Source organism: Diplotaxodon limnothrissa, linkage group LG11, assembly GCF_057381915.1.
Source record: "Diplotaxodon limnothrissa isolate DT_005_m linkage group LG11, D_limnothrissa_male_GT1.1, whole genome shotgun sequence".
In the NCBI taxonomy this organism is placed as follows: Eukaryota; Metazoa; Chordata; class Actinopteri; order Cichliformes; family Cichlidae; genus Diplotaxodon; species Diplotaxodon limnothrissa.
Genome location: NC_140606.1, coordinates 14,615,998 through 14,631,265, shown reverse-complemented (window position 1 = coordinate 14,631,265; position 15,268 = coordinate 14,615,998). Strand labels below are relative to the sequence as shown.

The following is a 15,268-nucleotide window of genomic DNA, read 5'->3' as shown; positions in this document are numbered from 1 at the left end:
ATGTGCCAGCAGTCCACCTGCTGTGTGTTCACTGAGACTGTTGAAATCTACTTAAACTGTGTACAGTGGCAAGTTGGGTCCAGCTTTAATGCGATGAGTCAAAGTTGCAGAAAATTCAGTGTGCTGTGAACTAAAAGCCTGCTGGTGGTGTCCACGTGTGGATGTCTAGGATGGTGGTACATGGACAGCTGAGGTAGCTTAAGGACATATTCAATGACTAAGCATAATCTTTCTAACATGACCTCTACCTCACCTATTTAACCCGACTTCATCCAGCTTGGAACATTTAAGTGTCATTCTTTCATTTTAAGTTCAAACACTTCTCAGTAATGGAATATTTAATTATGCAAAGTAATTATATCCAGTTAAAAAAATTGGGAATGTAACAGTAGGCAGAGATCAGGTATACACTGGATTATACACAGGAAAATGACTTAATTAGAATGATATGACCTAACTTGTGTAAAAGCAGACATGGATGATTTATGCACAACTCAGTTGATGTGGTGAACCACTTTGGTATTAATGGTTTTTCACGGCACTAGTCTGCTACAAGTAAACAGAACAACTTCCTTTTTAGTGCTGGAATACCAACAAAAAAGAGTTTGTAGATGTCGCCATTAGCTTCATGTTATTACAAAGTAGAAATCTATGACTCGTGATGGCATGCGTGATCTAATATTCTGTCACTGCTGATGACACGAGGTGTGTTGACACACTCAGAGGTCAGTGTTGTGATGCCAATGACAGTCTAAATTAACACTCATGCTGTAATCCTGTGAAGTTTGATGAACACCGGATGCATGTTTTGATTGCCCTCTCAAGACATTTTAGTGACACTAATATTTTTTGCTGCCACTGATCCAATTTGAAATGATGACAGTCATATGGAGGCATGGCTGAATGCTCTGAAAGCTTTTAGGATTCAGAGATCTCTTGAAGGATATCAGCAGCCAGGCCAGTGACATCAGTGTGATACCTGTGATGGGGAAACATAAAAAATGAGTAGTATTACTGGCATGCTATCTATCCAGTGATAATTAACCGTTGATGAGTGCAAACAGCTTAATCAAAGACACAATTACAATAAAATAGATCAGGGTTCTTAAGCATGCTGAGCAATGAAACAGGTGCAGCCACTTAGCATGGTACTGAGTGGACTGAATTAGTAATTAGACTACTACATTTATTTCTGCTCCGCAAACATAAAACTTTACATCCCAATTTCAGCCCACATGAACCTGTGCTTATTAAATAGATATTTTATGTGTTCTGTAGTAAGACAATTAAAAAACATATACAAGTGTATAAATAATGATTTTCACAATTCTGTACAAACATACATCTATATATGATAATTAAGACTTGATGAAAACATCCAATCTGCCCAGGCCCCTCTAGGCTGTCTATAATTTACTCCTGCTCTCCCCCTCTTATCACCCCCCTCCCCCCTCCACTTACTCCCAGGTGTCTTTGGGGGCAACCTGACAGCCAGGCCAGAAGAAGCCCACCCACCCCTCTTAGTTAATTAAAACCTACATAATTAACCTAATTAACACATTTCCCAGAGGCCTCGGAAACCCTTGAAAGTTTGTGGATCTGGAAAACATAAATTGGGTCCATAAAAGTTTTAGGACAAACTTTAGAGTTTGGTTACTCATTAAATCCTTGCACTCTTAACAGTCTCAAATTGACACAGCTGCACAGAGAACAGCGGAAAATAAAATAATTGGTTTTAGATTACAGTATCGCATTAGCCTCACACTCTGCTTACACCAACATGTGGGATGTCTGCTGTGTGGAATCTGTGTGCTTTCCATTATTTAAGAAAACAAACAAACAGAAGAACTCATCAGAAAGAAGACAATCATCTGCAGTTCCTTTAGCGGTAGACTCACTCACAACTCAACCCAAAGATTATTGTTGTTGTTGTTTTTGTTCAGATTAAATAAACAACTAAATGATTTCAAAAGGTGAGTCTAAGAGTTTCCGCTGCCTTCCATTGCTCCTGCTGTGCTGTCAGTCCCACTCTGTCCTCTTACAGTTTTGATTCTGCACTGATTTCTGTAGAAATGCAGCCCTTCAACTTGAATTTCTGTTTGGGGAAAATGACAAAGCTGCAGGGAGCCAAACCTCATGAGCAGAGTGAGTGGTTGGCAACAATAGTGCTGATCAGGACTGAACAACAGCAAAATTTAAAATGTGGTTTGCTGGCCACTGGAATTCACTGTGTTTGTGGCAAAAGTCCTCCCTCTGACACCTCAAGATATCGTATTGAAAGTCACTGCTGATAATCTAATCCCGGGGGACAAATGTATGGTGTACAAGCCATTTTAAATAACACAACCAAAACACAATACACCTTTGTGCTCAGACACTGCAGACTCTTCTCTGGAGCTTAGCCAGAGATCCAGATAATGTGCTCTCTCTGCACAAGCCTGAGGTCCAAGCTAATATCAGATGGGTATGTGGTAAGTGTTCAGAGTGGGACTCCCATGAAGCAATCTAAAATTAACCCGAGTGCTGGAAGCAGTGCAGAAGTGCATGGAGATGACTTTGAATGGTTAACAAAGGAGGCTCGCCAATTTTAAATCTGTAAACTTTTGCTTTTCATGGGTGAAGTATTTTCTCTTTAGCTGCTTAATTCAACCCAGAGATTGATGTGATCAGCCCACCACTACATTTAGAGACTTTCAAGGAAGATCAGACAGCTTATTATTCTTTTAATGGTACCGCATGTGTACACTGCAGCTAGTTTCACCATGTTAATGTTTGCATTTTGATAAAATTCTGAATGATTGACCTCAGAGTGTGTTTGTAGAAGAGTTGTGCAGTTTTCTGATCTGTCTTTGTTGTCTGAGCAGATATTACTGAGGCTTTGACTCACTGAAAGCAGCATTAACTAGGTTTATGTTGAGAACCTCAATGCTTTTTCTTCAGGAACGGGGAGTATACGCTATTGCTCCTCCCCACCCTTCACCCTTGGTCAGGCTTGAGGTTTTGAAAAGGCATTCCTCAGGTTGCCATGGCAAAGTGTGAATGACATCATTTGGGTTAGGATCTTAGCCCAGACCTCCCCTCTCTCTTTTCCATCCTTCTTCCGTCTGCTACCTCGGCGCCAGCTCCTCTCATCCTCTCAATTAAAACCTCTCTTCAACCCTTCTTCCCATCCCTTTCCACTCCTCTTCTCTCTCCTTGTAACTCCTCTCATCTCCTGCCCTTTCTCCTAAAACCTCTGCTCCCCTCCTCCTCCTGCTAAACCAGTGGGAGGGTGCCAGTCTCTGCCACTTCAAAGGCTGGAGCTGATCTGTGCTTTCATCTACCAAAGAGGGACAGGAGAGTGAGGAGATGAGGCGAGAGAAGAGAAGTGGGAGAGCACAAGAGGGAACGAAAGAAAGAAAACCAAGAAAAAGGAAAGAAAATTGTGGAGAAAGAGAGAAGGAGGAGGAGGAGGAGGAGGAGAGGATGGTGACAAAGGGGGAAGAAAAGGGTGACCAAGGAGAAAAGAGGGAGGCGGGGAGCACAGAATAGGAGAGGCCTCTATAGCAGGGCAACAATACACCTTCATTATTGATCTGACAGGGTGTATGTGTGATTGCAGAGAGTTTGTATATAAATGAGAATAAAGGACTCTATTTGCGTGTATTCATTGTGTGTGGATGTGTGTGTGCATGTGTGGATGTGTGTGTGTGAAAGGTTGCTAGTCTCATACATCAGAAGATCAAAAGAAGCACGGTCACTACGGTGACAAAAGCCTTGGCCCTATGAGGGGAAACACAACTGGCTGACATACTTATAAAAGACAGCCAGATGCAGAGATGCAGGTGTGCACATGAAAACATGCACTCACATACACACAAACTCCTTCATATGGTAAATATAAAAGAAGTCATTATTTTACATATATGAAAAGGCGGGTGGAGGCGACGACTGTATTTGTATTAATACTGACCCATAGAGTGAAGCATGGGACATATATACAGTAAAACATATATAAAAAACACATATATAAAAAAATATTTTATAATTAAAGATAAAAGAGGGCTGTTGGAGTTTCAAAACTGGTGTTTCTTTAAAAGAGAGAAGTGCAGATTATGTTTCCTGTCCCTGGTAACAGATGTCAAGACTTAAATATACGTTTTTAATAGTGTACATATTTCATCTCAGAGCTTTTTCTTGCCATTAAGCTACCCTGCTCTGTTACAGGCGCATGTCCTGTCAATTAACTAGACAAAGATCAGTTCTGACATGCATGGAAATAATAAGACGTGGGAATGGGCAGTATCAAAATCCAGAATCATTTGTTATTGGTATGTTTGGAGATTTGGTCTCAAAAACAAAATAGGAAAGCATGGATTACATAGCCAGATATACTGCATGCACTCACAGACTAAAGAAAGCTGATGGACTCTCTGTGTCTCACCTTTCTGTCAGGTGAGACTAAGAGCAACTTGCCATGATTGCTTATTGAGCAGAGCCCTAACAGAGGGAGTCGCTTCATCAGGGAGGAGGGAGAGTAGCTGGTGTCTTTGACAGGCTGCTGTCACGTAGGCTGAATAAAGGAGGGCAACTAAAGGTACAGTGGGGCAAAAAAGTATTTAGTCAGCCACCGATTGTGCAAGTTCCCCCACCTAAAATGATGACAGAGGTCAGTAATTTGCACCAGAGGTACACTTCAACTGTGAGAGACAGAATGTGAAAAAGAAAATCCATGAATCCACATGGTAGGATTTGTAAAGAATTTATTCGTAATTAAGGGTGGAAAATAAGTATTTGGTCAATAACAAAAATACAACTCAATACTTTGTAACATAACCTTTGTTGGCAATAACAGAGGTCAAACGTTTACTATAGGTCTTTACCAGGTTTGCACACACAGTAGCTGGTATTTTGGCCCATTCCTCCATGCAGATCTTCTCGAGAGCAGTGATGTTTTGGGGCTGTCGCCGAGCAACACGGACTTTCAACTCCCGCCACAGATTTTCTATGGGGTTGAGGTCTGGAGACTGGCTAGGCCACTCCAGGACTTTCAAATGCTTCTTACGGAGCCACTCCTTTGTTGCCCGGGCGGTGTGTTTTGGATCATTGTCATGTTGGAAGACCCAGCCTCGTTTCATCTTCAAAGTTCTCACTGATGGAAGGAGGTTTTGGCTCAAAATCTCACGATACATGGCCCCATTCATTCTGTCCTTAACACGGATCAGTCGTCCTGTCCCCTTGGCAGAAAAACAGCCCCATAGCATGATGTTTCCACCCCCATGCTTCACAGTAGGTATGGTGTTCTTGGGATGCAACTCAGTATTCTTCTTCCTCCAAACACGACGAGTTGAGTTTATACCAAAAAGTTCTACTTTGGTTTCATCTGACCACATGACATTCTCCCAATCCTCTGCTGTATCATCCATGTGCTCTCTGGCAAACTTCAGACGGGCCTGGACATGCGCTGGCTTCAGCAGCGGAACACGTCTGGCACTGCGGGATTTGATTCCCTGCCGTTGTAGTGTGTTACTGATGGTGACCTTTGTTACTTTGGTCCCAGCTCTCTGCAGGTCATTCACCAGGTCCCCCCGTGTGGTTCTGGGATCTTTGCTCACCGTTCTCATGATCATTTTGACCCCACGGGATGAGATCTTGCGTGGAGCCCCAGATCGAGGGAGATTATCAGTGGTCTTGCATGTCTTCCATTTTCTGATGATTGCTCCCACAGTTGATTTTTTCACACCAAGCTGCTTGCCTATTGTAGATTCACTCTTCCCAGTCTGGTGCAGGTCTACAATACTTTTCCTGGTGTCCTTCGAAAGCTCTTTGGTCTTGGCCATGGCGGAGTTTGGAGTCTGACTGTTTGAGGCTGTGGACGGGTGTCTTTTATACAGATGATGAGTTCAAACAGGTGCCATTCATACAGGTAACGAGTGGGGGACAGAAAAGCTTCTTACAGAAGACGTTACAGGTCTGTGAGAGCCAGAGATTTTCCATGTTTGAGGTGACCAAATACTTATTTTCCACCCTAATTTACGAATAAATTCTTTACAAATCCTACCATGTGGATTCATGGATTTTTTTTTTTTCACATTCTGTCTCTCACAGTTGGAGTGTACCTCTGGTGCAAATTACTGACCTCTGTCATCATTTTAAGTGGGGGAACTTTCACAATTGGTGGCTGACTAAATACTTTTTTGCCCCACTGTAGATTTGATACAATTACAATTTTTTAGGAATAAAATGATCAGATCTCATTTTATTACTCATATGGTCTAAACACTGTAAGTCACAGTTATAGACTGATATAAAACGAATCATCTTGTGCTCTTTCAAGTGTAGAAAACATGAAATAATCGCTCACTTTTTAAAACTTGGTAAACCTCAGATGTCTCCTGTAGCTCTTTATGAGACTTACACAAAAATGAGAAAACCAATCCTACAATACAGTTTCAGTTCATTAATAATTATGGGATGTATTAACTGAACCTCTCTGTTTCAGGTCCTGTCACATCATCAGTCAGTGTAAGATCAGGACTCTGACGTTTCCATTCAAAACTTGAATATCCTTCTTTTTTAACCCTTCAACTGATTTATGATTGCTGTTTGAACCATTCTCAAGTTACATGACCCAGCCCTGTCAAGCTTTTATTTATTTGTTTTCTTCTTTTACAATTTTGAATTCAGTTGGTTTCTCTACTGACCACAATGTGTCCAGTAAATAATGTAGAAAAACAGCTCCAAACCATGGTGCTTGCTCCACTGTGCTTTACAGCTGGGATGAGGTTTTGTTGTTGGTTTAAGTTTCTTGTTTTCCCTTACAAATAATTACGTTTCATTTAATTTAAAACTTTTGTCTCCTCTGCTCACATCTCTGAAGTGCTGTGAGACATCAGTGGGATTCTTTGGAAATGTGGGACGTGCCACTGAGATTATTTTTAGGCGCTGGTGTTTCCCAGTATGTTTGCTCTTTTTTTGTTGGCCGATATGGCTTTTTTCATGGCTTTTTATTGACACCAATCTTATTTGATGTTTAAGTTTCCTCCATTTGTAGTTTATCTTATTGTATAAAGATGAACATCCAGATCTTCAAAAATGCTTCTGTAGTCTTTTACAGATTTGTGTATTGCTGTAATACTTTTATCAGAAGTTCAAACCAACCAATATTTTGTTAGTGGAGCAGATTTTGAGGGGCACCTCAACAACCCATACTTACAGTCTCACCTCCTTAATTAGTGTACTTGACAGCAAATATCTTAAAACTAAGTATACTGTTATTATCTAGTAAGTAACTTTCTATCAGACAAGAACAGTGCAGAAATCATGGTAATACAAATAAGTTCACAGACATTTTCTTACAAATGTATCCCTGGAATCATCTCAGGATCCCACAGGAAGTGGGGGAATCCTGATTCGGGTAGCAGCTGATGCCTTTGTGTTATATCAAATTACTGGGATGGATAATGAGCTGATCCTCTAAAAGACACACACAAACAGCAGAAACATGCACCTGTTGGATGTGGTCATATCGTGCAGTAGACTCATTAGCTCCGCCCCCTCAGGACATTCGCTCCAATCTGACCTGTCCGTAGCCTGAACCTGAAAAAAGTGAGCGACACAGGTTGAATAAATGTTCACCCCAGCCTGCATGTATAAGAGCAGAGAGTTACTTTACAGGACACGCTGTTGGAACAGTTTAATAAGAAGTGATGACTTCTTTACTTATGGTCCTTACTAAGTTTGTGGTGAAATGTGCACATCACTCAAAGCCGAGAAAACGTGAACTTTAACCTTTAGTCAGTTCTGGCACAGCTCTCTGTTTAACCCTTGTGACCTTAAAAGAATACTTAATATAATGTTTCTTTTTGTGGTCTGTTTGACTAATTACACACACACACACACACACACACACACACACACACATACATATATATATATATATATATATATATATATACACATACATACACACATATATATATACATATATATATATACACACACACATATATATACACACACATATATATATATATATATATATATATATATACACATACATACATACATACATGTATATATATGTATATATACATATATACATATATATATATATACATACATACATATGTATATATATATATATGTATATATATAGCAGCTGGATAGCGTAGTGGTTAGACTACACGCCTTTGGAACACAGGATCGATTCCTGCCTGTATCCAGTAAGGGTCCTAAGGCTAGACCCCCTATGGTAAGCAAGCCTACCGCAGACATGAGCGAGACAGATAAATATGAAGGCATGCCGGCTCGGACGTCGCCCGGATCAACAAGGTCCGCGTCAGGTGTTGAGGAACCAGGGCACCCTGACGAAAAGTGGGCTACTGGAACAAGAAGGCATCGGTGGGCAAGAGACGAAAACAGGGCGTTGTTGGAATGCTACTATGCAAGTAACCCCGGCGGAAGGGGCTACATGAATAGGATGAGGGACCTATGGATTCTTCGATACCCAACATCCACAATGACGGCGAAACAACTAGTAGCTCAGTGTTCCAACATTCGAAAGAAGGGACTGCTCTCACAGCTAGAGATTGACGAGGTACAACACAAATGCTACGGCAAGGAGGAGTCAGGACGCCAGGTCAGGGGGGAGATATCATCACCCCCACCCGAGATTGGGTACATAGCCCCAATAGGATAGGAGAAGGATCGTTGAGTGCGAGAGGAACTGACCTGAAAAATAGGATCATGGCCAAGCTTGAAACCTGGATCCCCCATAGCCGGTTACCAAGATTACGTGAAGTACCCTCAGAAGGTCTGCTAGATGATGTTAATGCAGCACTACGGACAATACCTACAACCACGATTACCGACACTAACAAGCTGATCTACAATACGGCAGCAGTGATCAGTGAGATGCTTGGCTACAAGTTGAACAGCCACAAGGGGCAGTACCCTCCATGGAGAAGGAGGCTAGAGGGCAAGATCAAAGTAGCACGGAGGGAGGTTAGCCAACTAACGGAGGTGCAGAAAGGTGCGACAAAGAAGGTGCATAAGAAATACAGCAAGCTGTGCATACCTGAGGCCTTGGAAACTGCCAAGCAAAGACTCACAGCCTTGGCCAGCCGCTTGAGGAGGTACACCAGAGAGATAGAAGGCAGGAGAATAAACCAGCTGTTCTCCACAGAACCAGCAAAGGTGTACTCTCAGTGGCAAGGGAACAATAATAATAAGAGAACAGCACCACCAAGGCTGGAGACGGAGCAATACTGGAAGAGCATATGGGAGAAGGACGCAACCCATAACGGCAATGACTCAGTGGCTCTGAGGGCAGACCACAGCGACCTCCCTGAACAGGGTCCAGTAACCATCACAGTGGCAGATATCCAAGAAAGGGTCTCCAGTATGAAGAGTTGGACAGCACCAGGACCCGACATGGTTCTCGCCTACTGGCTAAAGAAGCTGACTGCACTCCACGAGCGTCTGGCAGCACAAATGAACCAGCTGCTAGTTAACGAGAGACACCCGGAATGGCTAACCGAAGGTCGGATGGTCCTGATCCCCAAGGACCCCAAGAAGGGACCGGTCCCCTCCAACTACCAACCAATAACCTGCCTCAGTACTACATGGAAGCTCCTGTCAGGCATCATGTCAGCTAAGATGAACAGGCACATGGGTCAATACATGAGCGAGACACAGAAAGGAATTGGCAAGAATACCAGAGGCGCAAAACACCAGCTACTGGTAGACAGAACAGTCAGCCGAGACTGCAAGACCAGACTGACCAACCTGTGCACTGCCTGGATTGATTACAAGAAGGCCTATGACTCAATGCCCCACAGCTGGATACTGGAATGCCTAGAATTGTACAAGATCAATGGGACCCTAAGAGCCTTCATCAGGAACTCAATGGGGATGTGGGGATGTGGCGTACAACACTAGAGGCCAACTCCAAGCCCATAGCACAAGTCACCATCAAGTGCGGGATCTACCAAGGAGATGCTCTGTCCCCACTGCTGTTCTGCATAGGCCTGAACCCCCTCAGTGAGATCATTAACAAGACTGGCTACGGATACCGACTACGGAACGGAGCAGTTGTCAGCCACCTCCTGTACATGGATGACATCAAGCTGTATGCCAAGAGTGAACGAGACATCGATTCACTGATCCACACTACCAGGCTATACAGCAATGACATTGGAATGTCGTTCGGACTGGAGAAGTGTAGTCGGATGGTAACAAAGAGAGGGAAGGTAGTCAGAACTGAGGGGATTGAACTACCAGATGGCAACATTGCAGACATAGAGGACAGTTACAAGTACCTGGGGATCCCGCAGGCGAATGGGAACCATGAAGAGGCCGCTAGAAAAGCTGCAACCACAAAGTACCTGCAGAGGGTCAGGCAAGTCCTGAGGAGTCAGCTGAATGGTAAGAACAAGATCTGGGCCATCAACACGTACGCCCTGCCCGTGATCAGGTACCCTGCTGGGGTAATAGGCTGGCCAAAGGAGGAGATAGAAGCCACTGACATAAAGACAAGAAAGCTCCTTACCATGCATGGAGGGTTTCACCCCAAGTCCAGCACCCTGAGGCTGTACGCTAAGCGGAAGGAAGGGGGCCGGGGACTGGTGAGTGTCAGCACCACAGTCCAGGATGAGACAACGAACATCCAAGAATACATTGGGAAGATGGCCCCAACTGACCGAGTGCTCAGTGAATACCTCAGGCAGCAGAAACCCAAGAAAGAGAAGGGAGACGAGGAACCATCATGGAAGGACAGGCCCCTGCACGGTATGTACCACCGGCAGATAGAGGAGGTGGCTGATATCCAGAAATCCTACCAGTGGCTGGACAAAGCTGGACTGAAAGACAGCACAGATGCACTAATCATGGCAGCACAAGAACAAGCTCTGAGCACAAGATCCATAGAGGCTGGGGTCTATCACACCAGGCAAGACCCCAGGTGCAGGCTGTGTAAAGATGCCCCAGAGACAATCCAGCACATAACAGCAGGGTGCAAGATGCTAGCAGGCAAGGCATACATGGAACGCCATAACCAAGTGGCCGGCATAGTGTACAGGAACATCTGTGCCGAGTATAACCTGGAAGTCCCGAGGTCAAAATGGGAGATGCCCCCAAGGGTGGTGGAGAATGACCGAGCTAAGATCCTGTGGGACTTCCAGATACAGACGGACAAAATGGTGGTGGCTAACCAACCGGACATAGTAGTGGTAGACAAACAGAAGAAGACGGCTGTAGTGATCGATGTAGCGGTTCCGAATGACAGCAATATCAGGAAGAAGGAACACGAGAAGCTGGAGAAATACCAAGGGCTCAGAGAAGAGCTCGAGAGGATGTGGAGGGTGAAGGTAACGGTGGTCCCCGTGGTAATCGGAGCACTAGGTGCGGTGACTCCCAAGCTAGGCGAGTGGCTCCAGCAGATCCCGGGAATAACATCGGAGATCTCTGTCTAGAAGAGCGCAGTCCTGGGAACAGCTAAGATACTGCGCAGGACCCTCAAGCTCCCAGGCCTCTGGTAGAGGACCTGAGCTTGAAGGATAAACCACCCGCAGGGGCGTGCTGGGTGTTTTTTATATATACATACATATATATGCCTTTGCTCCAAAGCATCCAACTCCTTGAGATGAACTTCATTTTCCTCAAGGCTGTAATTGAAGTGACATTAAAGAATGAATGTTCTTTGGATCATTGGAAATTTCATCATTGCATTTTGTTTTAATGTCCTATTGTAAGGTTTCTATGAACTTCAATGATTTAAGAAGAGTGGGTTCGTTTAAGTCCACACATGCATATGAATGTATGGATGACGCCAGGAATAGTATCTATGCTTAGAGCTGAAGCTGGTGGGATCCTAATGGATCACAGAAACAAATAAGTGACTTGATTTGTCTAAAGCCATATTTAAAACAGAACTGTGGCTGCATTCTTCATAGGACCACTCTTCTTATTGGTATTAATATTACTCATAATTCTACTGATGTATAAATCTATTTAATTATTCTGCTACAGTACATTAAACTAGGTTAAAGCATCAGCTTACAAGCATATCTCTTTTTTCCCCTCACTGAATTCTCAGACTACATTATTTATCTCTGCTCTTTGTCTTTCCTCTGTTTTTACTCCTGTCCTGTCCTGACATGTCTCTTCACACCATGTCTAGGCTCCTCACCCTCCCAGGAACACCTGGACCCCAGGCTTGTGTGAGGGTGTGTTCACTGATCACACAGAATAGTTCTCGCCGTTTTAACACAAAGCTAGGTTAAGGTCTGATTTCATACTGCTGAAAAAGTTTGTGTTACAAAAACGGTATTGTAAGAATAAAAAATGCCTCGGCGTATGTCTCTTCAGATGTTTAATGTGTGAGTGCATATGTGCCTGTCTATTTGTTGGATGCGTTTTCTCTGATCTCCAGTGACATCATCACCTGTGTCTCTGTGGCGGCACAGCATGCTCGTTGCTAAGAAACGGGGTTAGGAGGAGACAAAGAGGGGGCTGCGGTGGGGCACATGATGCTAGAAACTGGACAGTCTGACAGGAATATGGAGACAGGAGGGAACTCCCTCTAATGTCAACTGTTTCTATGTTTCTTCTCTTTTTCTCTTTTGAAAAACAGAAGAAAAAAATTCAACTTCTCATGGTAAAGTTACTTCTTCAACAGGAAGTTGTCTTTCTGAATATTAACAAAAAGGATCCCAACAAATTCTTTCTTCTGAGAGGCATTAGCAGGTGGGGGGATTGACTGAATTTTTTATCTGGAGGAAGCTTGAAGTGAAAAGCTGTAAGTGAAACTGTGAATTGCACTTCATGTTTTCACAAACACATAGTTTTGAATTTCCCATCATGATTAGGGGCTATTTATGTGTGCATGGAAACCACACGTAAACATACCTACTTACCAAACCTTCATCCTTGCTTTCCAGATGCCCCCACCCCCCACCTCCTTATCCTCCATGTGTCTCCATCTCTAGCCAACCAACCCTAACTCAATAATACTGATCTTAAAGTGATTTGAGAGGCGTTCAAGGCAGACAGCAGAGGACAGGCAGACGTGTGGCCTTTCAGAAAGATAGCAGGGCTGTCTCAACAGTCAGTTCAAACAAGGAAAAACGTACCTGAGATCAGACAGAGGAAGAAAGAGAGACATGCACAGATATAGACACTGCTGTGATCTGTATGTGTGTGCGTTTGAGTAAGAGTCTAGTGAGGAATGATTTTTTTGTTTTACAGTTATTTTAAATACTCAGGTCTAAAAATGCAGAGCTTCTAACCTAAAAAAATCTCGAGAATTATCTTGGAGTCAAAAGCAAGGCTTGAAACATAACTCACAAAACTTTTCCCATCTGCTTAGTAATTCTCTGACACTGATGACAGGGGAAATTATCTTGATGAAATCAATCCTAAAGGTAAAGGAAATCCCACAAAGTTTTCCCACTGAAAATAGGTCATGATGAAATCATCAGCTTCCAAGGAAATTCTAATGGGTGTCGAACTAAGCTGGAAACAAACAGGGACTAAAAGATAAATAAAGGTTCATGTTTTTGGCTTGAGCACCGTAAAAGGTTACAATAATTGGACATAATGTGCTTTGACATTTTTGAGACTGTGTGCTGAGACATTTCAGCCTCTGGAGGTGAGAGAGGACAAAGCTTCAGGACACAAGTGAAAAAACAGGACAATGTCAACCACGGCTTACATATCCATATGCAAATATCCAAATATCAGATCAGTGAACGTTATAGCTGCTGAAAAAGTTAAATTACAGTTAAGTTGATTAAAAGAGGTTTTGTGTGAACTGAGTTTGTTAAAGATATTTTTCATATCAGGGACTGAACATGATAAACTGAGAGGCCAGAGGAAGACCAATAACTCTGAGAAATTATATTATTTTAAAAAAGATAATAAATGCCTATTATTTTCAAAAACGTATTGTTTTAAATCTAATTAGCATTTTGTTTTTCTGTAGGTCTTTGCAAGTTGTTACTCAAATATGAAAGACAGACAAGTTGAAAATTGTAGTAAATCCAACATGATACATTCTTCATTTCCTCTCCCTTGTAGTTTCCAAGCTATTAGCAGGATCTTTGATAGAGATTATCAGAGCCCTGAAATCAATGAAAAATAATTAAAAAGCTTTTTTCTGAAGGGCAGACACTTGTCTGAGGGTGTAAATGTGTGTTTGAAAGAGAATATGAGTCTTCTGTATAAAAGCATGTTGTGGGTGATGGATATGTTTTGATACATTTGAACTAACTGTCTATGATACATACAGTGCTTAACAGATTAATTAGACCACGTCCCAATGTAAGGTTTATGCTACAGCTGCTCTAAATGAACAGTAAGGATAATTACCAGTATCATGTTTTATGTTTTTGTAATGGTTAATCCACCAGTATGTCTACACTCTTTAATCAAAATGATATTTCTAATTTTAAAATATAATTATATGTATATTATAAATATGAATTGTTTTTAATTTACAGTTTTACAAATTAGAAAAACAATAATTAATCATATTATTATATTTTGATTAAAATGCCAAACAACAATTATTTACTTGGATACCTGAACAGAAAAATTAGTTTTAGTTGTTTAATGTCATGCTTTAATTTCTGACTGTTCAGAGAAGTCCAATGTACCGGCTCGATATTAGGTATAAAAATGCAGATCCAGTTCAGTTAACTCAGTAATTTTTAATCAGGTTTTTCACAGATTTCTTCTTTTGTGACAGGTGGTCTAATAATTTTGTTAAGCACTCTATAAAGAGAGAATGAGAGAGCGAGAGCGAGCGAGAGATAGCGAGCAAGAGAGAGGGAGAACTAGAACAAGCACTCAGAGAGAGAGAGCCAAACCTTTAAAAATGAAATCTTTTAAATTAACTGTTGTAATGAGTGAAATGACCAAATGCACGCAGAGGCTTTTTCTAAGCAAATAAATGAGTTCTGCTGCTCACTCCGTGCGGGATGCTGCTTGGTGACTCATCCACTAGCTACATATTCTCATTTGCTACATAGTTGAAAGTAACTGCTGTGATGTGTGTTTGTTGCCCAGGGTGGTGATCAGGACAGAGAAGACACACACAGATGTTACTTTGTTGACTAGCACGGGGAGTAATAAGGGAGTTTTCACATGAGGACAAATGTGGTGTGACAGACAGACAGAAAGAGGAAGAGATACGTCTAAGAGCTCGTGTGTGACAGTTTGTGTGTGTGGGTGGTTCAGGTGGCTAGAAATAATTAGTAAGAGGAATCAAAAATATACGAGTACACGC

The 15,268-nt window shown here is 42.3% G+C and overlaps 1 protein-coding gene across 3 annotated transcripts in view; it reads right to left on the bottom strand.

The window, feature by feature from the left end:
- Positions 1–918: 918 nt before the first annotated feature.
- ulk4 (unc-51 like kinase 4) overlaps positions 919–15,268 on the bottom strand; it is a 99,205-nt gene continuing 84,855 nt past the window's right edge. For all 3 annotated transcript variants that reach the window (XM_085365168.1, XM_085365167.1, XM_085365169.1), the window contains 2 exons: positions 7,490–7,578; positions 919–979 (listed from right to left, as the gene is read on the bottom strand). In XM_085365168.1, coding sequence (XP_085221294.1) covers positions 919–979; positions 7,490–7,578 — 150 coding nt within the window. The remainder of the gene's footprint in view (positions 980–7,489; positions 7,579–15,268) is intronic.